This window comes from Nycticebus coucang, chromosome 7, assembly GCF_027406575.1.
Source record: "Nycticebus coucang isolate mNycCou1 chromosome 7, mNycCou1.pri, whole genome shotgun sequence".
NCBI classification, from domain to species: domain Eukaryota; kingdom Metazoa; phylum Chordata; class Mammalia; order Primates; family Lorisidae; genus Nycticebus; species Nycticebus coucang.
The window spans coordinates 75,319,997-75,347,114 of NC_069786.1; the positions used below are offsets into that span (position 1 = coordinate 75,319,997).

Below are 27,118 nucleotides of genomic sequence, written 5' to 3' on the forward strand. Positions count from 1 at the left end.
TTTCTAAAGGTTTCCTTTTAGACATCATACACAGGTAAAATTATAGAACTGAACAATTTCATAGCTAGTGTTGGAAGCTCATATTTCACGAATAAGAAAATGTTGTTAAATTTAAACTAAGTGACGCAAGGAATTTTAAATTCATTTCCTCTTGTGTCTATAGTTCATACCAAGCATGATGGACGATTTTATTTTATAGAGCACCCTCTTTTGCTATTATAGCTCTCATGGATTTAAATGGGGGGGAGAAAAAACATCTGGTGATTACTGAACCACTATAGCTGTCTACTAATGTCAATTAAATCTAATTTAAAATATCATTTATTTGTATCATGTAACCATTTGTTTGCTTATATGAAATCTGAATTTTTAAGATATTTCTATAAAATTTTCCATTTGGTGCTTTAAGCAAGATATTTGCAATTCATTAAATAGTTTTTCATGTGATAAAGATAACTTTGTCTCTTCCAAAATGTAAAACATACAGGGGGCAAATATGTATTTTATTTTAAATTATCATTTTTTTCTAATGTTAAGCATTTAAGTAAATATGTTATAGTTAAACGTGGAATTTTTAATTCATGTTAAATTGTGCTGGCCTTCAATACTATTTTAGAGTCACCAATATTCTCAATGTATAACTTGATCAAACTCAAAGAGAAGACCATGAATCTGATTAATATAAACAGTTATAGTGTAATATATATTTCCTTTACTTCTATAATGGAAATAGCAAAAATATATCTGTGCATTTGTTTTTCCATATTATTATTTTATTTTTAATATCTTAGTAATGTTTGGGACTCAGAACACATTGTTACAGCTATTATTTTAAAAGTCATTAGATGTCCTTATATGCCATTTTAATGTTTACCAGCTAATTTTCATGATAACATCATGTTGTAATCTCTACTTTATGAATCAGGAAATGTATATTCACATAGTAATTTTTTTCTAAAACTTCAGAATGATCAAGTATGATTCAATTTCTAGGTCTAGAGGTGTTGATTACCTTAAAACAGAACATTGCTACCCATTAATCTTACTAGAAAAAAATTAATGAGTTTATTTTTGATAGACAGTGTCTATACTTTTATGACTCATTTATTTTTCTTTGTGGTCTAATTATTATATTGGGAAAATACTATTTAAAGAAAAACAAATTTTGAAAAACGACCTGCAATGACAATAAAATTTATCAAAAATGTGAGTTCTGTACATCCGAGAGAATGTCTGGGAGTCGGTGAAAGAGAAAGACCAGAAGGTCATCTGGAAATCCTTATGAATCGTCTTAATAATATGGAAGGAGGATATGATTGCTATTTAGTACGTTCAACACTGGCTAAATTGCTGATGTTTGTTCAGGTGAGATTCTGCACTTTCCACAACTAGCTCTTAGCATTTTAACCTAAGCCATCTCCTAATATAAATTATAGCTAACTAGTAAAATGTAATATTTTTAAGTTAGGAAAATGCAAAAAGACATATGTAGATGAGACAAAGATAAACATTATCTATCCACATAATGTATGATATTGATGGGAGACAAAAGAAGCAACGCTCATGAGCCAGGACCATAAAAGCCACAAAAATTCAATAAATGAATGAGATCACTCTGATCATTGAGAGAGAGAGAGAGAGAGAGAGAGAACATTCTAGGGAGGCAGATGAAGGGATGCCACATGGGGATGTATTTTCCAGCCTGTGAAATACCTTTTAGAGGTTTAAGCTCCACTTTTTCTGGAACCTCGGGTTTTTCAGGGACTTTCTTCTTTGGAACAGCTTTAAAGAAGATGATCTTACTTTTATTATTTGTATATTTAATCTAATTAAATGATTAATTTTCTAGTCTAAGAAACAAAACCAAGCTTTGCACATAACCAGAGAGTATTAATTACAGCCAAGAACAGCCTCCAAAGAACATACAAGAAGCATCCAAACCATGAAAATAGATTGCAGCTTTACTCCAGAGTTGAGTAGTAAATTAAAGACTGGCTGAGAAGACAACTTCTGTTCTTCACACGAGGCAGAAAATGTCCTTAGAGTATAAATTTTACATTAAGGAAATTCTATTTAAGTGTGTCACTCATGGAGTATCATTCAACACATGAGTGGCTTTTCTTTTCTTTCTTTCTTTTTTTTTTTTTGAGACAGAGATGGGTGGCTTTTTAAGAAGTGCCATCTTTTCTGTATTTGACTCATAATGCTGGAAGTTCCCCTTACTGGCCAGGAGGGGTAAGAATCACCAGAAGCAACGTCTTACTCTGGAAGATTCTGGCTTTGTAGATGGGTAACTAAGCATGGGAAAAATGCTTACCTAAGAATACATTTAGATTATTTTAGATTAGGCAATCTCATGACAAATAAGACACATTTTTATTAAAACAAAAAAGAACAATGTGTTTCTGTCAGTTTAGTTTAGCATTAAAAGATGTAGGTATTTTTAAAGTTAAGTAATATCGTGTCAATTCAAAGAAAAATCCTAAGAAGAAGGAAGGAAAGTTTAATAACTGGAAGAGATGCTGATATAAAGTGTCTTCATAACCACTTTCTCCAGCTACCCTGAAAGCCACCATGGAAGGCAAATGGGTTTTTATTAAGTTGCAAAAAAAATAAAATTAAAAAAAGTGAGGAAACAGTGGTAGCTCATTCACGGGTGCTGCTTTCATGGTAAGGGAGCACGTATCAGCTACTGGGCACCATGAATATATTATCTATGTTTTTTAAAAGCACATGCAATTCTTTAAGAAAAAATTTTTGACTTTTGCATAAATTTATTAACGCACTATTAAAAATATCTTGTGAAGGTTTCTTACACATTCCACGTGCATAAGACCTCACAGATATACATAGCAATCAGGCTTTGAAATCAGAAAACTCTTTCTCCCCACTGCACATAAGAAAGTTAGTTGGACAGCCCCTATATCTGGATGTCCAGGATGATGTTAGCAATTCACTTTTTGACATTTGAGGCAGCACGCATGGCTTGAGAAGGCAGCCTAGGGGCCCTGCAGCAGCAGGAAACACACGTCTCTATGCAATGCCACGGCACAGTCATGTCTGAAAGTACACACTTCCAAGAGTCGTGGGTTTCTTTCAAGCACCATTTCAGATAGTAGGGTAGAGTGTGAAGAATTAATAAGACGTTGGAAGTGGTATTTTATACCTTTAAGTTGGAACATTTTCTCCTTCACGTCTTCTTTAGGTGGGGCAGGAGGAGGAGGAGGAGGTCTTGGTTTGAGCTTTGGTTTCTCAATAACCTTCTTTTCAGGTTCAGGTTCTTGAAAGAGTATTTCAAAAGTATTACTACATGTATATGTTAGCATGTGGATATATCATGTATTTGCTAGAAATGTAAATATATTTATATATACCAGTATATAGGACGTAAAACGTTTGCTTCTTTAGACACACAGTATCAGTGTCAACACAAAACATGAAGCGGTCCACACTGTGCACAGATGAAGAGACGTACGGCAAAGGCACCAGTGAAACACCAAAGGAAGCCCCCCGACAAGCCACACTGGACACGGGATGGTACAAAGTACCTGGAGACTTCAGAATGGGGAGCACATTTAAAACGAAGAAAACAAAGACATGTAGAACAGTATACACATTTCAAGATAAAGAGCATGATGATGAAGATTCAAGTCCAAGTAATTGGATACCTGGTACTGGTACTTCTTCAGGCTGTGGTTCAGGTTCTGGTTCAGGTTCAGGTTTCTCGGGCTCAATATATTTTTCAATTTCCCGTTCTTTAAAGAATTTTGACAAAGGATATAAGATTGTAATGTAAGGTTCTTCACAAAGACTGACACAAGATTCACGTAGAAGCAAAGATTACAATCACAAAAAGAAAAGTATACAATTCATATAAACTCACTTGCATGGGTAAAGAGGTAAAATTTCCATTTTCTTATGCCTGAACTTACTTTTAACAACTACAAAGTATTCAATGTATATTGATGGCAAATGAAATGACTTCTAAAATTTGATTTTGAGTTGTCATTTGAGGATCTAATTCAATTCTTTCAGTTTTGCTTTAGTTGACGGTGCCTTTTGGAATTTACAATTACCAAGAAGAGTGATCAAATTAAAGATTCTCATTCAAAGAAATGTAACTATTTGAAAATGAAGGGGTCAAATGTGTCAGAATGATTTCGTATGTAATTTCAAGAAGGGATGTCACCCTATAAATACTTTTGTATTTCTAACAAGAGTTTTCATGAGGTTAAAAAAATGAAGAAATATGTCTATGTATACCTTCAACAGGGGGAGTCTCTTCTTCATATGTTATTTCTTCAGGAGTCTCTTCAACTTTAAAAAACATAGTATTTTATTTTAGACTGTATTCAGAATAGAATACTGCAGCTGCTAAGTTGTTACATATCCACAACTACACTCTGTAACATATTCTTCTAATGACCCTAAAACATCAATAACTTCAATACATGAGACAGACAGATAATGCATAAGACCCATCCACAATCAAAGCAAGATGACAAAGACAACTGTCATCCTTCCAAGATTTATAAAGCAGTGTGTACCTTGGGCAGGTGGAGCTGCTGGCTCTTCAGGGACGGGCACGGACACTTTCTTTTCTGGGACGATTTCCTTGGGTGCTTCAGGCACTTTAAAGATATGATTTTGTTTACTATTAAGAATTTATAAGATGTTCAAGATTCTGCAAAGAGCAGGCAAAGAATATGGGGGGAAGAGCTTCATCTTATAAGACTTCATGGGGAAAATGGCTTCTGAGGCATAGCACCCTATTGGACATCCTAATTTTGTAAATGAGTCTTGTCAGCCTTCTTCATTTGCTTTTTGTCCTGCGTTTACCCTAAAATGAAGGTGTTCCCCACTGGCCTAACTTTGACACTTAAAATAATTGCTCTACATTTTCTGAGTAATCATTCCAGCATCTCAACTCTTATTTCCATATGAACAACTTCAAGATCTGCATCTCCAGGCCTATCTCTTTCCTAAGTTCCTGATGCATGCTCCTAATTTCCATACTTGAAAAAAGAAAATACATATTCACTATCTTCTTCTAATATCAGTTTAGAGACCCAGTGAACCAGGCTCTTGGTCATCTAGCTTCAGGCCTTACAATTTTCTGTAGCTCCTCAGTTTCCCTACTGGCTTCCATGGTAGTCAGAGGCCAACTCAGTCTCCATCTCTCTCAAATCCAATGCTCTCCCCATTTCTCCCGCCCTGATCTTGTTCATCTCTTAATGATCTTCATAATTGCAATGGCTCTTTACTATTTATCTTCTAATAGCCCAAGTTTCTACCAGTTTATCTTTTTAAAGCCCAAGTCCTACTAATGTGTACACCTACTTCAAACCTTTGAAGCTTCCTGTTGCCTACAGGATAAAGTATAAGCCTTATATCGGCATCCAAAGTACTCCAAAAATATGACCCTATTTTCACATTCAGCATTATCTTTCACGATATCCACAACTGACCCATACTCAAATTATGTAAGCTTATTTGACATTCCTTGCCCTTTCTAGACCCCTCCACCTCTGTGCCTTTCAGTATGCTCTTCCCTTTCCCTAGGATACAATTTCCTCAATTTCTGCATGGCTTTCCGCAAAGCTTCTGCCAAAAATTAATGTTTTCTTGCTTTGTGTTTCTGTACTTTGTACTCTTGTGTTATCACCTCTATCCTTTTCCCAGACTTAATTTGTATGAAGACATGATCTAGTCTTAATTTTTCTAATACAGTGTCTTGTTAATGGTAAACATACAACAAGATTCACTGAATTCGGGTGTCCTGCACATTGAGTGAGCAAAGGTCCTCTTCTACCACATGTCCCTATCATGGCATAACCGAACTTCATTCATTTTCCCCCCTTAGCTGACTGACACATGTTCTCTCTTTGTCTTCATTATTTTCCCCTTCTTTCTGTAAAACTCATGGTATTTTTGCTGTAAGAACTCTTATTAAAATGCTCATATACCTATAGCTGTCAGAGAAATACTATGTATGCATTTGTTCTTCATGGTGGGTACCTTTTTCAGGCAGGACTTCTGGTTTTTTGGTAACAGGCACAGGTTCCTTCTTTACTGGGACAAGTTTCTTGGGCACCTCAGGCACTTTAAAGATATTAGTTTTGTTTTAAAAAAGAATATTTAAGAAACGTTTTAAAATGTTAAGATAAAAAATCTGTAATTAATAGAGCAGCATTAAAATTAGTGGCACAAAATAAGGACTTTTTTGTTCCCAAATCATACAACAACATTGCAGACAACTTAAGATATTAGAATATTTTTTTTTCTTATGATGTCATCCATGATATAAATACCTTTAGCTTCTGGTGTTTCTGGCTTCTTAACAGTCGGGACCTTCTTCACTGGGACAACTTTCTTTGGCATCTCAGGTACTTTAAAGATATTAGTAACATTTACTACTATAAAATTATAAGATGCACTACCACATATATGCACATTAATTTTATAAGTTTATTCGACAACACAACATCTAGAGAACAGTTGACAAACACATCAACAGCACAACACGCAGTAAGGAAATAGTGTAGAGTTTTGGACAGCACACAAAAGTGAAGTAAATACTTATTTCAATACAAGTACCTTTAGGAGGTGGAGCTTCTGGTTTCTTGATGACAGGAACTTTCTTCTCAGGGACAATCTTCTTGGGCTCTTCAGGCACTTGAATGATAGGAATTTCTTTTAGAGTCAGATGATTACAATAAAAAAGTAACATTAATGAATGAATTAAAAAATCACATATATTTTTTGGTATGCACATTGTGAAATTCCATAGGAGCAAAGTTTTTTATGTCTGCAGATAATTTTTGTTCTTGTCAATAAAGCCAAATTTCAAGAAAGGAGATAGAAGACTGACATTTTGCCTTAAAGAAGATATATAATAGGTATAAAAGTGAAATGACTGTATTTTCTTATACAGTGGTTTCTGCCTTATACCTTCGGGAGGTGGGGCTTTTGGTTCCTCCTCTTCTACAACAGGAATTGGCTCTTCCTCTTCAGGAGCAATTTCCTCAGGTTCTTCGTATACTTTATAAAGATATTAGTTAATTTTATTTCAACGTATGGAACAATATTATAAAATTCACAAAACACCAACACAAAAGTCATCTTGATTTCTTTCATTATCACAATTAACGCAGTTTACTATTTCTGTTGAGATGAAATCTATCTTATTTTCACTGACTTCTGTGTCTACTGATTTGAATGCTTGGAAAGGTCTTTCAGTGTTTAATGCCATTCGTACTCATTAGTTCTCCCATCTTACTTTCTGTGTACATTAGAGAAGCTTTGTTTAATACAACTCCCTATTACCTATATAAATGCTGCTGACTGATAACCCAAAATAGATTTGATATCAGAACACACTTAGAATGATGAATTAAGGCAAATAATAGAAGGATAGAAAATGACCAAGAGGTAATGAGTTAAGAAAAAAGAGCAAAGCTTAAATTAGAAACAGTCACACATGGTAAGCTCACGAATGGTCTCAGTGTACCTTCTGGGGGAGGAGACTCCACTTTCTCGGGAACAGGAACAGCTGGTTTCTCTTCCAAGACGGGTTTCTTTGGCACCTCTGGCACTTTAAAGATATTAGTTAGATTTTAACTTGTGCGTAGTTGAAAAGTACATGAAATTTATACCCCATCTACTTCACATTTTGTTCAAATAACACAGGGACAGATCTAAGAACGAAATTCACAGTAAGGTCAGTGGTCTGTTCTTGGATCCCTGCGTAGTGGGGAAGAAAACGTGGCCAATTAACAAACCCATGTTAGTAAGAAATACATCAGGTTTCTTTCTTTTTTTTTTTTTTTAAGTCAATGATGTTACAATAAATTCTTCAAACTCTAAAAATCCAGAATAGCAGTTCTATAGCTGTGAATACAAGAGGATGGGCTAACCAAGGGTTTAATGGGAAGTGACTTTTGAGACCAAAGGGAGTGCTTTTCTACAGATCTCGTTAGCGACATGTACCTTTAGCTGGTGGGACTTCTGGCTTTTTGGGAACAGCTACTTTCTTTTCTGGAACAACTTCTTTTGGCGCTTCAGGCACTTTAAAGATATTAGTATTTTAACATTATAACCAGTAAACATTCATCAGATTCACACAGAACAAAATACGTGTAGCAGTTGGAGGCAGAATCCGCCTCCACCAAACAGTTGACAGCTACAAGTACCTTTAGCAGGTGGGACTTCTGGCTTTTTGGGAACAGCTACTTTCTTTTCTGGAACAACTTCTTTTGGCGCTTCAGGCACTTTAAAGATATTAGTATTTTAATATTATGAACCAGTAAACATTCATCAGATTCACACATAACAAAACACTTATAGGAGTTGGAGGCAGCATCTACCTCCACCAAACAGTCGACAGCTACAAGTACCTTTAGCAGGTGGGACTTCTGGCTTTTTGGGAACCACACGAGGCACCTTCTTTTCAGGAACAACTTCCTTGGGCACCTCGGGCACTTTAAAAGATATTAGTAGTTTTTAAGCTCAGAGTTTCCATGACAAATGAAAATCATAAAGTAGAACAACAGAATATAACATTTTAAAGACAATTAAAGGCATTTTTTCTGTAGGAAGTTAGTGGTAGTAAAGAATACCTTTCACTGGTGATGGTTCAGGTTTTTTGGCAACGACAGCAGGAGCTTTCTTTTCTGGGACAGGTTTCTTAGGTGGCACAGTCACTAAAGATATTAGAATTTATGTTTTAGAAACAGTAAAGAGTGGCAAGAAACAAGACAAAAAATTTATAATGCCCAGGATTGTCAGGGCAAGAAGGGGGAAGAGTGGCCAAGGCATAGTGGTTGCCGGCCAAGTACCTTTTGGAGGCTCAGTGGGCTCTGGTTCTTCCACAACCTCTGCTGGAGGCTCTTCCACAACCTCTGCTGGAGGCTCTTCTACAACCTCTGCTGGAGGCTCTTCCACAACCTCTGCTGGAGGCTCTTCCAGGGCAATTTCCTCAGGCTCCTCGTACACTTTAAAGACATGAGCTCAATTTAATGCTAGAATTGACTAAAGTACCTGGGGTATTTTGCAAAAAAAACTTTTCACAATAAAGAGAGCATTTTTAAAAAAAATACTGATTTGAATAGTGTCATATTACCTTCAGGGGGAGGGCTTTCCGGTTTGGGAGGAATAACTTCAGGCACCTTCTTTTCTGGGACAGCCACTTTTGGCACCTCGGGTACTTAAAAGATATTAGTATTTTCATGAGATTAAACAAGATAAAGACACACACAGCCTCAAACACAGCAACAACACAGCAAAACTACCTTTGGCAGGTGGGACTTCAGGCTTTTTAGGAGGAGCCACTGTCACTTTCTTTTCAGGAACAACTTCTTTGGGAGCCTCTGGCACTTAAAGATATTAGTGAAAATACACTTAGGAGTGATCAAGACCATTAGAAGAAAACATACTCAAGAGCAGAAGAGTTAGATCTTCTGAAACGTAAGGTTAGTGGCAAATACCTTTAACAGGTGGTGGGACTTCAGGCTTTTTAGGAGGAGCCACTGTCACTTTCTTTTCAGGAACAACTTCTTGGGGAGCCTCTGGCACTTAAAGATATTAGTGAAAATACACTTAGGAGTGATCAAGACCATTAGAAGAAAACATACTCAAGAGCAGAAGAGTTAGATCTTCTGAAACGTAAGGTTAGTGACAAATACCTTTAACAGGTGGTGGGACTTCAGGCTTTTTAGGAGGAGCCACTGTCACTTTCTTTTCAGGAACAACTTCTTTGGGAGCCTCTGGCACTTAAAGATATTAGTGAAAATACACTTAGGAGTGATCAAGACCATTAGAAGAAAACATACTGAAGAGCAGAAGAGTTAGATCTTCTGAAACGTAAGGTTAGTGACAAATACCTTTAACAGGTGGTGGGACTTCAGGCTTTTTAGGAGGAGCCACTGTCACTTTCTTTTCAGGGACAACTTCTTTGGGAGCCTCTGGCACTTAAAGATATTAGTGAAAATACACTTAGGAGTGATCAAGACCATTAGAAGAAAACATACTCAAGAGCAGAAGAGTTAGATCTTCTGAAACGTAAGGTTAGTGACAAATACCTTTAACGGGTGGTGGGACTTCAGGCTTTTTAGGAGGAGCCACTGTCACTTTCTTTTCAGGAACAACTTCTTTTGGAGCTTCTGGCACTTAAAGATATTAGTGAAATTACATTTAGGAGTTAGGAAGACTATTAGAACAAAAACAGAGTTAAGAACAGAAAAGTCGGATCTTCTGAAATGAAAGATAAGTGACAAATACCTGGAACTGGTGGGACTTCTGGCTTTTTAGGGGCCACTGCTACTTTCTTTTCTGGGATAACTTCTTTGGGAGCCTCTGGCACTTGAAAGATATTAATAAATTACATTTAGAAGTTATGGACACCCATAGGATAGAATATACTCAACAGCAAAAGAGTTAGATCTTCTGAAGCCTAAAGTCATTGACAAATACCTTCAGCAGGTGGGACTTCTGGCTTTTTAGGAGGAGCCACTGCCACTTTCTTTTTAGGGACAACTTCTTTGGGAACAGGCACTTAAAAGATATTAGTAAATTACATTTAGGAGTTAGGAAGACCATTAGAACAAAATAGAGTCAAGAACAGAAGAGACAGATCTTCTGAAATGAAAGATCAGTGACAAATACCTGGAACTGGTGGGACTTCTGGCTTTTTAGGGGCCACTGCTACTTTCTTTTCTGGGATAACTTCTTTTGGGGCCTCTGGCACTTAAAAGATATTAGTAAATTACATTTAGAAGTTATGGACACCTAAAGGACAGAATATACTCAACATCAAAAGAGTTAGATCTTCTGAAGCCTAAAGTCATTGACAAATACCTTCAGCAGGTGGGACTTCTGGCTTTTTAGGAGGAGCCACTGCCATTTTCTTTTCAGGGACAACTTCTTTGGGAACTTCAGGCACTTAAAAGATATTAGTAAATTACATTTAGGAGTTAGGAAGACCATTAGAACAAAACAGAGTCAAGAACAGAAGAGTCAGATCTTCTGAAATGAAAGATCAGTGACAAATACCTGGAACTGGTGGGACTTCTGGCTTTTTAGGGGCCACTGCTACTTTCTTTTCTGGGATAACTTCTTTGGGGGCCTCTGGCACTTAAAAGATATTAGTAAATTACATTTAGAAGTTATGGACACCTAAAGGACAGAATATACTCAACATCAAAAGAGTTAGATCTTCTGAAGCCTAAAGTCATTGACAAATACCTTCAGCAGATGGGACTTCTGGCTTTATAGGAGGAGCCACTGCCACTTTCTTTTTAGGTACAACTTCTTTGGGAACTTCAGGCACTTAAAAGATATTAGTAAATTACATTTAGGAGTTAGGAAGACCATTAGAACAAAACAGAGTCAAGAACAGAAGAGTCAGATCTTCTGAAATGAAAGATCAGTGACAAATACCTGGAACTGGTGGGACTTCTGGCTTTTTAGGGGCCACTGCTACTTTCTTTTCTGGGATAACTTCTTTGGGGGCCTCTGGCACTTAAAAGATATTAGTAAATTACATTTAGAAGTTATGGACACCTAAAGGACAGAATATACTCAACATCAAAAGAGTGAAATCTTCTGAAGCCCAAAGTCCTTGACAAATACCTTCAGCAGGTGGGACTTCTGGCTTTATAGGAGGAGCCACTGCCACTTTCTTTTCGGGGACAACTTCTTTGGGAACTTCAGGCACTTAAAAGATATTAGTAAATTACATTTAGGAGTTAGGAAGACCATTAGAACAAAATAGAGTCAAGAACAGAAGAGTCATATCTTCTGAAATGAAAGATCAGTGACAAATACCTAGAACTGGTGGGACTTTTGGCTTTTTAGGGGACACTGCTACTTTCTTTTCTGGGATAACTTCTTTGGGAGCCCCTGATACTTAAAAGATATTAGTAAATTACATTTAGAAGTTATGGACACCTATAGAACATAATACACTCAACAGCAAAAGAATTAGATCTTCTGAAGCCTAGTCATTGACAAATACCTTTAGCATGTAGGATTTCTGGCTTTTTAGGAGACACGGGCTTTTTCTTTTCAGGGACAACTTCTTTGGGAACTTCAGGCACTTAAAAGATATTAGTAAATTACATTTAGGAGTTATGGACACCTAAAGGACAGAATATACTCAACAGCAAAAGAGTGAGATCTTCTGAAGCCTAAAGTCATTGACAAATACCTTCAGCAGGTGGGACTTCTGGCTTTTTAGGAGGAGCCACTGCCACTTTCTTTTTGGGAGCTTCAGGCACTTAAAAGGTATTAGTAAATTACGTTTAGGAGTTAGGAAGACCATTAGGACAAAATGCACACAAGAGCAGAAGACTTAGATCTTCTGAAACCTAAGATAAATGACAAATACCTGGAACTGGTGGGACTTCTGGCTTTTTAGGGGCCACTGCTACTTTCTTTTCTGGGACAACTTCTTTTGGGGCCTCTGGCACTTAAAAGATATTAGTAAATTACATTTAGAAGTTATGGACACCTCTAGGACAGAATATACTCAACAGCAAAAGAGTGAGATCTTCTGAAGCCTAAAGTCATTGACAAATACCTTCAGCAGGTGGGACTTCAGGAGGGAACTTTTTAGGAGGAGCCACTGCCATTTTCTTTTTGGGGACAACTTCTTTGGGAGCTTCAGGCACTTAAAAGATATTAGTAAATTACGTTTAGGAGTTAGGAAGACCATTAGGACAAAATGCACACAAGAGCAGAAGACTTAGATCTTCTGAAACCTAAGATAAATGACAAATGCCTGGAACTGGTGGGACTTCTGGCTTTTTAGTGGCCACTGCTACTTTCTTTTCTGGGATAACTTCTCTGGGAGCCTCTGGCGCTTGAAAGATATTAGTAAATTACATTTAGAAGTTATGGACACCTCTAGGACAGAATATACTCAACATCAAAAGAGTTAGATCTTCTGAAGCCTAAAGGTATTGACAAATACCTTCAGCAGGTGGGACTTCTGGCTTTTTAGGAGGAGCCATGGGCTCTTTCTTTTCAGGGACAACTTCTTTGGGAACTTCAGGCACTTAAAAGATATTAGTAAATTACATTTAGGAGTTAAGAAGATCACTAGGACAAAATATACACAAGAGAAGAAGACTTAGATCCTTTGAAATCAAATGCCAGTGACATATACCTGTAACTGCTTGGACTTCTGGCTTTTCAGGGGCCACTGCTACTTTCTTTTCTGAGATAACTTCTTTGGGAGCCTCTGGCACTTAAAAGATATTAGTAAATTACATTTAGACATTATGGACAATCTACTCGAAGCAAAAGAGTTAGATCTTTCAAAGCATAAAGTCAGTGACAAATACCTTCCACAGGTGGGACTTCAGGTTTTTTAGGAGGAGCCACTGCCACTTTCTTTTCAGGGACAACTTCTTTGGGAGCTTCAGGCACTTAAAAGATTTTAGTAAATTACATTTAGGAGTTAGGAAGACCACTAAGACAGAATATATTAAAGAGCAAAAGAGATCTTCTGAAACCAAAAGTCATTGACAAATACCTTCAGCAGGTGGGATTTCCGGCTTTTTAGCAGGAGCCCTGGGCACTTTCTCTTCAGGGACAACTTTGGGAGCTTCAGGCACTTAAAAGATATTAGTAAATTACATTTAGGAGTTAGGAAGACAATTAGCATAAAATATCTTCAAGAGAAGAAGCGTTAAGTATTCTGAAAGCAAAGGGGAATGACAAATACCTTTAACAGGTGGCGGGACTTCTGGCCTTTTAGGAGGAGACACTGTCACTTTCTTTTCAGGGACAACTTCTTTGGGAGCCTCTGGCACTTAAAATATATTGGTCATTTTAGGTTAATGAGCTAAGTGGCCTAAAAATGTTTCTAAGAGCAGAAGAGATATTTCTTCTGCAGAATAAGGACTGGGGTTGGAAAATACCTGTGGCCAGTGGGTCTTCTGGCTTTGTGGGCAAGGACTTGGGAGCTTTACTTTTCTGGGATAACTTGGGGAGCTTCAGGCACTTGAAAGATATTAGTAGCTTTACACTTAGGTGAATGAAAAGAAATGGACTAAAATTGTTTTCCATCAGAGGAGGTGTTTCTTCTGCAGGATGAAGCGAGGGCTGACATCAACCTGGGACAATTGGGCCTTCTGATTTTTTGGGCAAGGCTGTGAGAATTTTCTTTTCTGCAACTTCTTGAGGAACCTCAAGCACTTGAAAGATATTAGTAGTTTTACATTTAGGTTAATGAAACGTGATTAAAACTTTTTGAGAATGGAGGAGATATTTCAGCAGAGTGAGGTTGAGCCGAGCTTGGGGGAGCTTCTGGTTTTTTGGGTGGTGACATGGGAATTTTCTTTTCAGAGACAACTTGAGTAGCTTAGGGGACTTGAAAGATATTAGTATTTTTAGAATTTATGAATAGTGAAGGCATCTATTATACTGACTGTGGGGAGTACAAGACAATATTTTTGCTTAACAGAAGAGTAGGAATCAATACCTTTTGTAGGCGGGGCTTCTGGTTTTTTGGGCACTGCCACAGACACTTTCTTTTCAGGGACAACTTCTTTAGGGGCTTCTGGAACTTTGAAGAAATTAGTATCTTTGAGTTAGAAACTATAAAGGGGGAATATCAATACCACATATACACAAGCAAATACAATTTGTGACATGAGCCGACCCTTCTACACACTATTTTCCCAGAGCAGGTGACAGACAACATGGGAGGACACGTACCTTTAGGAGGTGGAGCTTCTGGCCTTTTGGGAGGAGCCACTGGTACTTTCTTTTCAGGAATGACTTCCTTTGGTGGTGGCACTTCTGGCACTTCTGGCACTTCAAAGATATGCGTAATTTGTGTTTAGAAAAAGGTGAAAATAACTGATGTCTATAGCATATAAACATGTAACAGAGTTTTAGACAGCTACTGACATTTTTTCTTTAGAATTATATTCTTTTACGTATGAGGGGTTTTGTACGTAATTTTCTAGTTAACATAACAGTAATTTTTCTCTCTAGTTTGTAAAGCTTTGCCATTACCTTCAGGGGGAGGGCTTTCCGGTTTGGGGGGAACAACTTCAGGCATCTTCTTTTCTGGGACAGCCGCCTTTGGCACCTCAGGGGCTTTAAAGATATTAGTATTTTCAGGATTAGACCAAATAAAGATGCACACAAAGTATCAAACAGAGCAACGTGAGGGTGACTACCTTTGGCAGGTGGGACTTCAGGCTTTTTAGGAGGAGCCACTGTCACTTTCTTTTCAGGAACAACTTCTTGGGGAGCCTCTGGCACTTAAAGATATTAGTAAAAATACATTTAGGAGTGATCAAGACCATTAGAAGAAAACATACTCAAGAGCAGAAGAGTTAGTTCTTCTGAAACGTAAGGTTAGTGACAAATACCTTTAACAGGTGGTGGGACTTCAGGCTTTTTAGGAGGAGCCACTGTCACTTTCTTTTCAGGGACAACTTCTTTGGGAGCCTCTGGCACTTAAAGATATTAGTAAAAATACATTTAGGAGTGATCGAGACCATTAGAAGAAAACATACTCAAGAGCAGAAGAGTTAGATCTTCTGAAACGTAAGGTTAGTGACAAATACCTTTAACAGGTGGTGGGACTTCAGGCTTTTTAGGAGGAGCCACTGTCACTTTCTTTTCAGGGACAACTTCTTTGGGAGCCTCTGGCACTTAAAGATATTAGTGAAAATACATTTAGAAGTGATCAAGACCATTAGAAGAAAACATACTGAAGAGCAGAAGAGTTAGATCTTCTGAAATGTAAGGTTAGTGACAAATACCTTTAATAGGTGGTGGGACTTCAGGCTTTTTGGGAGGAGCCACTGTCACTTTCTTTTCAGGGACAACTTCTTTGGGAGCCTCTGGCACTTAAAAGATATTAGTGAAAGTACATTTAGAAGTTATGAAGACCATTAGAAAAAAAACATACTCAAGAGCAGAAGAGTCAGATCTTCTGAGGCCTAAGGTTATGTGACAAGTACCTGTAATAGGTGGGACTTCTGGTTTTTTAGGAGGAGCCACCAGCACTTTCTTTTCAGGGCTAACCTCTTTGGGAGACTCTGGCACTTAAAAGATATTAGTACTGTTACATTTAGAAAATATAAGGAAGACTAGATACACCTAAACACTTAAAAAGAACAAAAAAATTTATATTTATTTATTTTGTTTATTTTCCCTAAGCCTGAGATCCATGGTAACAAGTTCCTGTAAGATATGATGTTTTTGGCTTCTGGAAAAGAGCTTCTGGTACTTTCTTTTTGGTGGCTACTTCTTCATACCTCCTGGCAGGTTGAAGATATTAGTAAACTTACATTTTAGTCACAAGAGTCAACACAGACACGAATCACAGAATCACATTTACACATCAAAAGAATTGTCAAAGGTGAACCAGTGATACCCCACCTCCCTACTTCACCATAAAGGGACAGTTAAGAATGTACCTTTGAAAGGTACATCTTCAGAATTTGGGGTGGATGCACTTTCTTTTCAGGTACCACTTCTTTGAGAGCCTCGGACACTTTGAAGATAATGACTTTTTTTTTTTTTTTTGATTTAGGAGTTACAAGAGTCAGTACAAACGGAAAACATATTTATACAGGAGAAGACATTTTCCCACACCTCTAAGCTTCCAGGAAGATAGATATACCTTCATCAGGAGGAACTTCAGGCTTTTTGTAAGGAATCATAAGCGTTTTCTTTTCAGGGGCAATTTCCTGAGGAGCTTCAGGCACTTTAAGAAATTAGTATTTTTTATGTTTAGTGTTAGAAAGATCAGTAGGAAGAGCAAAATATTTTCCTAACTACAGGCATTCCTGAGTCTGAGGGTGTGGTGACTTGTACCTTTAACTGATGGAGGTTCTCTTTTCTTGGAAGGAACTCTTTTTGCAGGAAGAACTTCTTGAGGAGTTTCAGGCACTTGAAAGATATTAGTATTTCACATTAAAGGGTTAAGATGATTAATGAAAACAGTACCCACAGCAAATCAGCCAACGTAGCTGACTTTTCCTCTCTTCCCTTCTGTCCTCCCTTGACTCCACCAACAGACTAAGTCTAAAGGGGTGAATAGGATCCCTGAGAGCAGGTGTTTGCCCTCCTCCAGCACGCAGCAGAGCTAAGGCAACATTCTAAGCCCTTGTTATGAAGTGTTTGTTGAATGAGTATTTTTAGGAGGACAGTTTTCTGTTTTTAGTAGGAACAACCACAAATATTTTGTTTTTAGAGAAAACTTCAGACACTTTAAAGATGTTAATATGTTTATATTTAGAAGTTATGAAGAGAGTTAGAAAAAACATGGTTGTCAGAGCAGAGGACAGATGATTTCTTCTGCATCTGTTCAGAGGACATGGACTTTTCATAGGTGGAGTTCCTGACTCTTGAGGCACATCCTCAGATACCTTCATTTCAGAAGCAACTTTTTTGCTTCTTTGCTTTGAAGATATTAGTATTATAGTTAGAGGTTAAAAGGACGCCATAAACTAAGACAAAGTGATTCATCTGTCTACAAAGGTGCATCAAAGAATTGATGAGATATAAAATCTCGAGGAGAGAAATTAAATCTAATCTGTCTTTATTTTTCCCTCACTCCCTCATACCTTGTTCATAATAACCACTTATTAAATGTTTATAAATAAATGAAGGAGGGAATGCTAGGATGAATGACACCTTTAGTAGGAGTTGTTTCAATCTCAGGGGGGACAGCCATGGGTGTTTCCTTTACAGGGACAACTTCTTGAGGTGATTCAGGCACTTTAAAGACACGAATGCATTGTACTTTGGAGTTATGAAGAGCAGTAAAGACTTTCAGTCATGACTCCTACTACCTTGCTCTCTGAATCTAATTAGCAGTGTGAATACTTGATTACCAGAAGCTCTTTTCTTGGTCACCTCAGGCACTATCCATATTAGTAATTTTATTTCTTTGAATTGTAGGTGTATAGAAAATTAGATCATAGAAAATAGAAAAATAGTTTACAATTAATGGTATGCTTTTGGCTATTAGTTTGAACAGAACAAATTATAGCACGTTTTTGATCTTCTTTTTGCACCCTTACCTTAGACACATCAAAAAGATGAGTGTTTTTCAAGGTTAGGAGAAAAGCGACTGACCGACAGATTCCAGACTGAGAAAATACGCCGAAGTATTTGGATATTTGTTAAATTACAGAATATTATGGACATTACAATGCAATTATTGTTCTGGAAGTTTTGGAACATTCTCATTTATATAAAAGAATTAAAAATTGAAAAATGTATAGTGCTTGAAAAGCAAGACTATGAGGGGGCAAGTGTGCATTCAGGCAGAGCCCAGCTGTAACTGGAGTTATTTTTGCCTTGGCTTCAGCAGGCTCTCAGGTGTCTAATGTGGTAGACTGGATATTACAGGTAGACCTACTTCACACTGAATAAAATATTTTGTTTTCCGTAAATCAGGTTTTCTAAAAATATTTCTGTGACATTTAAGCCTTATGGAAATCAGTTATTTAATATGCTTACTTTTAGCCATTAGTTGATTTTTAATAGAAAAGTGATTTCAAAAGGTTGATACATTATATCCTGGATTTATAATCCCACGAAGGGTTGAAATACTGACTGACAGTTCAGTCCTGTCATTTGGTGGAACTGACGCCTGCTTTAAAGGAAATACGTTAAGCCACTCCAATATAGTTCTAGGGTTATACATTTCACAAGTGATCACACGTAGATTTTTTTTCTAGCTAGTTCTAATTTTTTTTCTTTTTAAAGGGAAGAAGAAAAATGATTTCTTATTGAAGAATCCATCTGGGTCACATTTGGTCATCATCATGTATATGCATCTTTCCTCCAGAGTCCTCATAGGTAAACTGTAGCGCTCAACCATGTATTTAAGTTAAAGAGTATTTTCTTTCTACTTTCTCTTGAATGACTCATTGGGACATGTTTATATCTGATCAAGCTTCTGCTTTGCAGGATCTACCTTTCTAAAATGATTTCCTTGGTAGGCATTAGGGGCTTTAAACATGTTAGTATTTTTATACATTTTAACCAACATTACAAACATAAGATAAAGGAGCTTTCTTCTGAATTCTACCTGTTGGTGGTGTTTTTCTTCTTTTAGCAACAGAGATTTGTCCCTCTGGAACCATGTCCTTAAAGTCTTCAAACTCTTCAAAGATATTAGTATTGTTTTTAATTGAGAAAAAGCATAAAGACATACTAAGAAAGTTAGGTATATTAATAGATATTGTAGCTTTAAGTTAGAAATTTTAGTTTTGTTCTAATAGTTTCCACATTATATAGGTGGTTTTGACTTCTTGGGGGCAAGTTGTAGATTGTTTTTTTGTTATGGGCATATAAGATGCTTTAAAGATTTTAGTATTTTAGCATTAGATGTTGTAAGAATGTACATTAAACACTAAACATTTTGCAGACTGAAGATGATAGATTTTCTTTTTCAGATTTTCATAACTAGAGAATTATACCTTTAGTTGGAGGATATTCTGGAATTTCAGGAACAGCCACAGGTATTTCCACCTCTGGTAAAACTTCTCTGGTTATATCAGGCTCTTTAAAGATATTAGTATATTTATACTTAGAAGTTGTAAAAACAGTAAACATGCAATTTTTGAGTCTTAAAGCCAAGGATAGTCATCCAAGTTTGATGCATTTGAAATATACCTTCGGTTGCTGGTGTTTCTCTCTTTTTAGGAATAGTCACATATATTTCGTCCTCTGGAGCAACTTTCTTGGGTGGTACGGGCACTTAAAAGATATGAGTATAGTTACATTTATAAGTGGTGAAGAAAAATATAGGACTTTTAAAATGAGTCAAAAAATAAACTCTCATCACAATGGATCATTGGTCTTTTATACCTTTTGCTAGTTTGGTTTTTGCCTTTTGAGGATGAGTCACAAATACTTTTTCTTCCAGGACTGATTCTTCAGATGCTTCATAAACTAAAGATATTAGTATTTATATAATTAGGAGTATTACACAGTGGGTATAACACAGCACTGAGAAAAACATAACACATAATACACATTCATCACCTAAATCAATAGTAGCACATGGTTGTAAATGAGTGACAGGAATGCACTGGTATAAGGAATAAGCCTTATTCCCAATTTTATGAGATAGGACTCAGCATTTCCTTAGGATCATAATAATAACATTGAAAAATTCACCTGCCAAGGAAAATATAATTCTTTATTTTGCCTGCAGAAAGTTATTGGCAAAATTGTTCTATTGGCCTTATTTTTAAAGTATTTGTGCATAAAGAACAGGGTAGACATTGAATTGCAAATATACTTGATTTACTGGTAATTCCTACTAAGTATTTTCCTTTTCTAGGCCCCTAGTTATCTATATTTTCAAATCATATCTAATTTATGACCTCACAGTTTAATACAAATTTGGAAACCATTTAGGGGTTGGAAGAAGAAAAGAAAAATAAAATGATTGCATATTTGAAAATAAGGTAAATAAAGACAATAAAGAATTTCTCTAATATTTAGAAAGGAAGATGGGCTGATAAAAATAACCAATGTTAAGTACAGAAAGGGCATTCAAAGGAGAGGGTATCCATGTACTTTATCCCAACCTAGTATAAGAGGGTGACAAAAAACCAAAAAAACAAAAACCAAAAAAAGGAAAGAAAGTAAAAAATGTTGAGCTCTAACAGGGAGTTCTAATTTTTTTTTAAATTTAATTTTTTTTCTTTTTTGGAGACAGAGTCTCACTATGTCGCCCCTGGTAGAGCGCTGTGATGTCACGGCTCACAGCAGCCTCAAACTCTTGAGCTTAAGCGAGTCTCTTGCCTCAGTCTCCCAAGTAGCTGGGATTACAGGTGAGTGCCACAATTCCTGGCTATTTTTCTGTTGCAGTTGTCATTGTTGTTTAGCAGGCCCTCAACCCGCCAGCCTTGGTGTATGTGGCCGGCACCCTAACCACTGAGTTACGGGTGCCAAGCCAAGCAGGGAGGTTTTAGATAAGAAGAAATAGAAGAATGTACTGACTACTGGCATTTTTACTATTCAAAACATTGAATAGTATTCTACTCAGCATATTTTACTATTCAGATGATTTCACTATTCAAGGGAATAATTTAATCCTGGTTCTGTATGAAACCCAAAGAACAAATGAAGCTTTGGTAATTCTTTTGAGCTTCTAGTGGCCTTGTAAACCTATATCGCCCTTTGAGTAGCATTGCCAAAATGTTTCCAGTTACAGTTGTGAAGAGCAAAAAAATGATAATGGCAGAGTAGTTTGATGTTATAAAATCCATTCAAAATATTATTATGGAGTTAAAACAAGTTACTGCATGATCTAAGAAAATAAATTGCTTCAAAGCGAAAGATGTCTGTATGTAGAACAGGTTAGGACAATTCAGCAGGACAGATGACTTTTCTAAAATCAGACACTGTTATAAGTATGGAATTTTTTTTTATATTGGTGGGTAAATATATCTTGTCTGACATGAATAGCCATTAAAATTATTTAATTTAAACCACATAGATTTGGCTTATTAGGCTTTTCCACGAGATCCGTAGATTTACTTTTTATGTAAAGTGTGAAGACGAGCACTGTGAATTTAAGGACACAAATAAGAACCACTAATTTTTTGACACTCACTGTAGATCTCGGTATCTTCAGGAAGAACAATATGTAATTTTTCTTCTTGAACACTTTTCTTAGGCACCTCAGGAACTTGAAAGATATTAGTACATTAATTGATATAAACGAATATAAGAGACAAAATCCAGAGATATAACATCACACACACTCAGGTAAGTCATGATAAACTAAAGAAAGAGTTCTGTCCCGTGATTGGCATCAACATGTACCTTTAGCTGGTGGAACTTGTGGCTTTTTAGGAACAGCTTCCCGTACTTTCTCTTCTGGAACAATTTTCTTGGGTGCTTCAGGTGCTTTAAATATATTATTTGTAAGAATATGTCTTATTTTTAAGAACATCATAATTGAGTATAAACTATCAAGACCAAAAAGAGACATCTAACGAGGAGAAGGTAAAACGTTCCCAAACGATAGGTCAACTATAAGTCAAATGCACCGTCTACGCATGTCCCTGGATTGCCTTGTCAATGAGTTCTTGATTTATTATATTAGAAACATTCTGCTCTTTGGATGTAGTATTATTCTCTATTGTCGTTTAGAACATGTTTGTTTTCAGAGCTACTTCACAAGAGCTTCCAAAAGAAACTAGGATTTTTGAAAAAGAAGTTAAGAGGTCAATATTGCTGGGTTACTGCATAAGAAGAGCATCAAGAGAAACAATAACAGCATTTAGGCTCATGTCTTTGTTCCTAGAAGGTCGCACAAAAGGGAAGACTATGTTACAGAACATAAATGAAGCTTATGTCATTCATAGGTATCTTGTGGTAGTGAAGGGAGAATAGTCTCTCTTCTCTGTCCTACGTGAATAAACAGGGATTTTATGTTGGTGGCGAATCCGCCCAGGCAGGTACCTTTAGCTGGTGGAACTTCTGGTTCTTCGGAAACATGAACTTTTTCTTCTACCACAATTTTCTTGGGCACCTCAGGTACTTTAAAGATAACAGCAATAATTTCTTTTACTTTTAAACATTCTTTGAAACCCAAGGAATTTTAACAGGCAGAGCGTAAGAGATGTACAAACACAGAACGGAACAAAGCCACAGAATAAAACACAGACATCACTTTATCAAAACAAGTATGACAACAAAAACCCAGGAGAATTTCCCTGTTAGAATAGTAAGAACTGGACAAGAAAAATTGACAATACATCTTCAGCTTGTGCTATCTCTAAGCAGAAGAACTGGTATTTCTTTTCAGTAATAACTTTCTTGGTGCTTCAGAGACTTTAAAGACATAACTTATGTTATTCATTAAATGCTGTTTTTGATTTCTGTCATGAAATTCAAGAAATTTACAAAAATCAGCAAAGGACATTAAACACATATTCACGACCCCCCCATATTCACTATATATTTATACTTACTAGGTGAATTAATCATGAATAGAAAAATGTAAGTTTATCAGTAAGAATGTTAGTGAATATATAATCAAACAGCCCCAAAGAAGGAAAACTGGGTTCACTATTTTGTTAATAGGGATATTTGCTCTGGTTGTTATAGGTAGAACAACAGTGATTGCCTTTTCTTTGGTAGAATTTCCCTTCAGCCACTTTAATGATATTGGTTTGTTTTAGAAATTTCAAAAACACAAAACACAGAAGAAAGCCAAGTGGAATGCAAAATCACCCCAAATGCTTTACATAGGTATCCTTCCTATGTAAAGGTAGGTAAGTAATTTTTCACCAATAAGATACCTTTAGCTGGTGGCTCTTTTCGAGCAACAACTTTAGTGGGTGGTTTTTTTGGAGGGATGACTTTCTCAGATATCTCAGGCCCTTCAAAGATATTAGTGTTTTGGTTTAGAATAAGGTCTTGAAGTATTTTAGAGTATTACTTTGAAAGTTAGAACAATGAGGATTCACAAAACGCCTTAACTCTTTATATTTTTTGAGTTTACAATACACCTACTTCCAAAAGAGATTTGATATTGCTAAATATCATCTATATTGTAGATTTACTATATATATATATTCATATTACACACATATATTAATATGGGTATTGAAGAGAACTTATTTGTGCTATAGTTTATCCTCAGAATATACTAGAATGCAGGTACCATTACCAACACATTTCACTTCCTTAATGTTATTTCTCTAATGAAAGTATAAAATGACAAAGGCTTCTAAACATTAACAAAGCAGTGGTTATTTTGCCTGAACATGTAAATTTTTCAGTTAACTGAAGAGTTTCTTTTTCATGTAACTGATGACACTGGTCAGTTATTTTTGGTACCTGTAACAATCATGTAACATTCTTCATTATATTTTAAAAAGAATCCCTAATTTCATAGCGTGACCCCCTTGGATAAGTACATAATATTTCATATGTACTGTCTTACTAAAATTATACTCTGTGTGGTTAATCTCTGCATGATAGCAATCTTTGAATCAAATAGTTTAAACTTGTGCATAAAATATTTCATGGGGTTTCTAATGTTCCAAACTGAACACAAAATATGCTTTCTAAAGAAAGTTAGTTTGAGCAAGACATAAGAATTTGTAACATCTGTAAAATTCCCTCTACCTTTAGATGGAGCTGTGGGTTTTTCGTAGACTTCCACTTCTTCAGCCTCTAAAACTTGGACTACCCTATGGACTTCTTCAACTCTGTGTTCTTCTTCAAATCTACGTTTTTCTACTTTGATGAATTCTTCTACTTCATGGAATTCTTCTTCTTCAAAATATTCTTCCACTTCATGGAACTCTTCTTCTTCAAGATTTTCTTCCACTTCCGCTTCTACTAGTTCTAGTTCTAGTCTTTCTCTTATTACTTCCTCTCGGCGGAAGCCAACTGATACTTTTTCTTCCAGGACAGTTTTCCCTGAAAGAGCAGCTATTTTAAGAGTTTTATCTTTTAAACACAGAAGAAACAAAGATGTAAATTCAAAATGTATTTTTTAAAAAAACCTAAAGAAAGGCTTGCATGCAACAATACATGAAAATCTGAGAGCTTTCCCAAAATACCTTTAGCTGGGGGAACAGCTTCTTTTTTAGGCAGAAGGACTTTCTTTTCTGGGACTTTCTTTTCCAGGACTTTCTTTTCTGGAACTTTCTTTTCTGGGATTTTCTTTTGTACTTCGGGAACTTTAAAGATATGGTTTTAATATTTAGGACAGTTAAGAGCAAGCTTTCATAGACAAAAGACATCAGAAACAATTAAGACAACAAAACACACAAGTTTTAATGATGAAAGATAAAAGAAGTTCAGGTTTAAAAGAGAAGTACCTTTGGCTGGAGGGGCCTCTTTTTTCTCAACAGGAACAGGTACTTTCTCCTCAGGAACCTTCTTTGGCACTTTAAAGATATTAGACATTTTAGTTAGCTGATAATGCTCAATAATAAACATGAAATAAAAACATCAGAAACAACATCAACATTACAATAACCAAAATGTCTAGGCAATTGGAAAAATACAGAGGCGACAAAGATACTTTCCTAAATCACTCATTTGTGAACATACCCTTAGAAAAAGAAATGCCCACAAAGAACCTGTGCTATTCTATTTTATTTTTTATTAAAAAAAATATGGAACGCTTCACGAATTTGCGTGTCATCCTTGCGCAGGGGCCATGCTAATCTTCTCTGTATCATTCCAATTCTAGTATATGTGCTGCCGAAGCGAGCACTCTATTTTATTTTTTAAATAGCAAAGGTTACCAATGTTAGGCCTACTTCTGCTATTATTAATTTGATGAAGACTTTTTTGAAGTGATTACCATTCTTGAGTTTTTGAGCTCTGACAGGGGCCTCATGTTCTCTTGGGCCTTATTGCATTTGCTGAAAATTTTGCTGTGATAGGGGTAGCATGACCTAATTGCTTAGGAACACTGCCTGAAGCATTACTTGAGTTAGGAAGCAATGAAAAGGAGACATTTTGTAGTAACCTTGAATACTTAGGCCAAATTTTATAAAAGGAACATGAAGCTCTTTAAAATAGCTATTATCCAAGCATTAAACCAGATTTTTTCTATGAAACAATAAATATAATACAAATAATTATAACAGATGAGAAAACTCTACTTATGTAATGGATTAAAAACTATCAATAGATTGGGGCAAGAGGGTTCCATTGTTATACATGCACGTATGTATAAAGAGATATACTACCACATTACAATTTTCAGCTATTTAAGAAACTTCTAGAATAATGTACACACAAATACATGCACACATAATCATCCATTAACATTCCAGAAAAGGTTAAAGAAATGGAAAGAGTTACTAGTCCTTCCAAGTTTGCTATTTAATTGACTATAAGAAAACAGTGATAGAAGACACATTTGTATTTTAGAAAGAAAGCGAATGTGAATTTTAAGATAGACTAGTCAGGATTTGCTATACCTTTAGCTGGTGGTGCTTCCACTTTTTTAGGAACAGGAGTAGGCACTTCAGGTACGGCTTTCTTAACCACTTCAGGCACTTAAAAGATATTTTATGGGCACTTTGAAAATGACATGGAATGCACAGAACACCACCCATATACAAAAAAATAAACAACACAAAACACTGACTTATTCTAAAAAGATATTAGCAATCTAAATGATAATAATGTATATGAGAAATCCTGTAAGCAAACATACTATCGACTACGCAAATGATGTCACAGTCTTCAGGAATTATTCTAAAAAGTGAACACTTTCACCACAGAAATATGTTTACCCCCATATTAATATTGAAAATAAAATTAATGATGTAAATAGAGGAGGAAGTATTCCAATAGGTCTTGTCCAGAAAAAATTAAACAGCCAATAATAGAAAAGTAATCTCTCGTTTTTAGTTACACTGCTGATGCGGTAGAAAAGGATGGGGGAAGGGACATTTTTATTATGAAGGTGCCAGGAATAATTAACCTCTGGCTTATCATTGTTATGATTCAGAAAAGTATGCTGTTGAATACCAGATTTAGATAATTCAGAGAAAGCTTTGGAACACCAAGTATTTTAAATGTTTAATGACTGTACCTCTAGGTGGCGCCACTTCCTCAACCTCCTCTACAGGTGGTTCTTCTGGGACCTCCTCTTCTGGAATAGGTTCTTCGGGCTCCTCTTCTGGGACCTCCTCTTCTGGAATAGGTTCTTCGGGCTCCTCTTCTGGGACCTCCTCTTCTGGAATAGGTTCTTCGGGCTCCTCTTCTGGGACCTCCTCTTCTGGAATAGGTTCTTCAGGCTCCTCATACACTTTAACAAGATTATTATTATGCACATTATTTTATAATTCTTTTAACTATCAGACTAAAATGATATATCTGAAAACTACTCAGCCTTCCAAATGCTTGTGGAAACTATTTCTTAATAAAAAACAAAAAACTACTACATCTTCAAAATATGTTATGCCCTTCACAGCATCATCGAATTGGAAAGGACCCCAGAGAATTAAGTTAAAATTAGTATTATTTTTTTAAAAATGGAGGTGGGCTTATTTGAAGTCAAACAGCTACTTGGATGTAGAAGTCCAATTTTCTGCACCAGTTACTCAGGCTTAACTGGAATTTCTCTCGGATAAGC

At 36.2% G+C, this 27,118-nt stretch overlaps 1 protein-coding gene and 1 non-coding gene across 2 annotated transcripts in view; both read right to left on the reverse strand.

The window, feature by feature from the left end:
• The window catches only part of TTN (titin), a 281,643-nt gene that overhangs the window by 120,107 nt on the left and 134,418 nt on the right, over positions 1-27,118 (reverse strand). Inside the window, 53 exon segments of the mRNA XM_053597943.1 lie at positions 1,714-1,782; positions 3,167-3,280; positions 3,669-3,755; positions 4,264-4,317; positions 4,548-4,631; positions 6,019-6,102; positions 6,312-6,389; positions 6,598-6,675; positions 6,952-7,041; positions 7,511-7,594; positions 7,990-8,067; positions 8,193-8,270; positions 8,397-8,480; positions 8,619-8,702; positions 8,838-8,874; positions 8,923-8,993; positions 9,122-9,205; positions 9,291-9,374; positions 9,486-9,572; positions 9,684-9,770; positions 9,882-9,968; positions 10,080-10,166; positions 10,279-10,359; positions 10,471-10,551; positions 10,663-10,743; positions 10,855-10,938; positions 11,050-11,130; positions 11,242-11,325; positions 11,437-11,517; positions 11,629-11,712; positions 11,824-11,904; positions 12,014-12,094; positions 12,206-12,274; positions 12,386-12,466; positions 12,971-13,054; positions 14,486-14,569; positions 14,722-14,820; positions 15,025-15,108; positions 15,192-15,275; positions 15,387-15,473; positions 15,585-15,671; positions 15,783-15,869; positions 19,657-19,740; positions 19,852-19,935; positions 21,611-21,685; positions 21,823-21,906; positions 22,465-22,542; positions 23,307-23,387; positions 24,139-24,435; positions 24,579-24,698; positions 24,840-24,908; positions 25,956-26,033; positions 26,576-26,791. Of these exon segments, the coding sequence (XP_053453918.1) occupies positions 1,714-1,782; positions 3,167-3,280; positions 3,669-3,755; positions 4,264-4,317; positions 4,548-4,631; positions 6,019-6,102; positions 6,312-6,389; positions 6,598-6,675; positions 6,952-7,041; positions 7,511-7,594; positions 7,990-8,067; positions 8,193-8,270; positions 8,397-8,480; positions 8,619-8,702; positions 8,838-8,874; positions 8,923-8,993; positions 9,122-9,205; positions 9,291-9,374; positions 9,486-9,572; positions 9,684-9,770; positions 9,882-9,968; positions 10,080-10,166; positions 10,279-10,359; positions 10,471-10,551; positions 10,663-10,743; positions 10,855-10,938; positions 11,050-11,130; positions 11,242-11,325; positions 11,437-11,517; positions 11,629-11,712; positions 11,824-11,904; positions 12,014-12,094; positions 12,206-12,274; positions 12,386-12,466; positions 12,971-13,054; positions 14,486-14,569; positions 14,722-14,820; positions 15,025-15,108; positions 15,192-15,275; positions 15,387-15,473; positions 15,585-15,671; positions 15,783-15,869; positions 19,657-19,740; positions 19,852-19,935; positions 21,611-21,685; positions 21,823-21,906; positions 22,465-22,542; positions 23,307-23,387; positions 24,139-24,435; positions 24,579-24,698; positions 24,840-24,908; positions 25,956-26,033; positions 26,576-26,791 (4,701 nt within the window).
• Positions 25,134-25,240, reverse strand: LOC128590928 (U6 spliceosomal RNA). Its single transcript, XR_008381389.1, has one exon. It is a non-coding gene; the product is annotated as a U6 spliceosomal RNA (small nuclear RNA).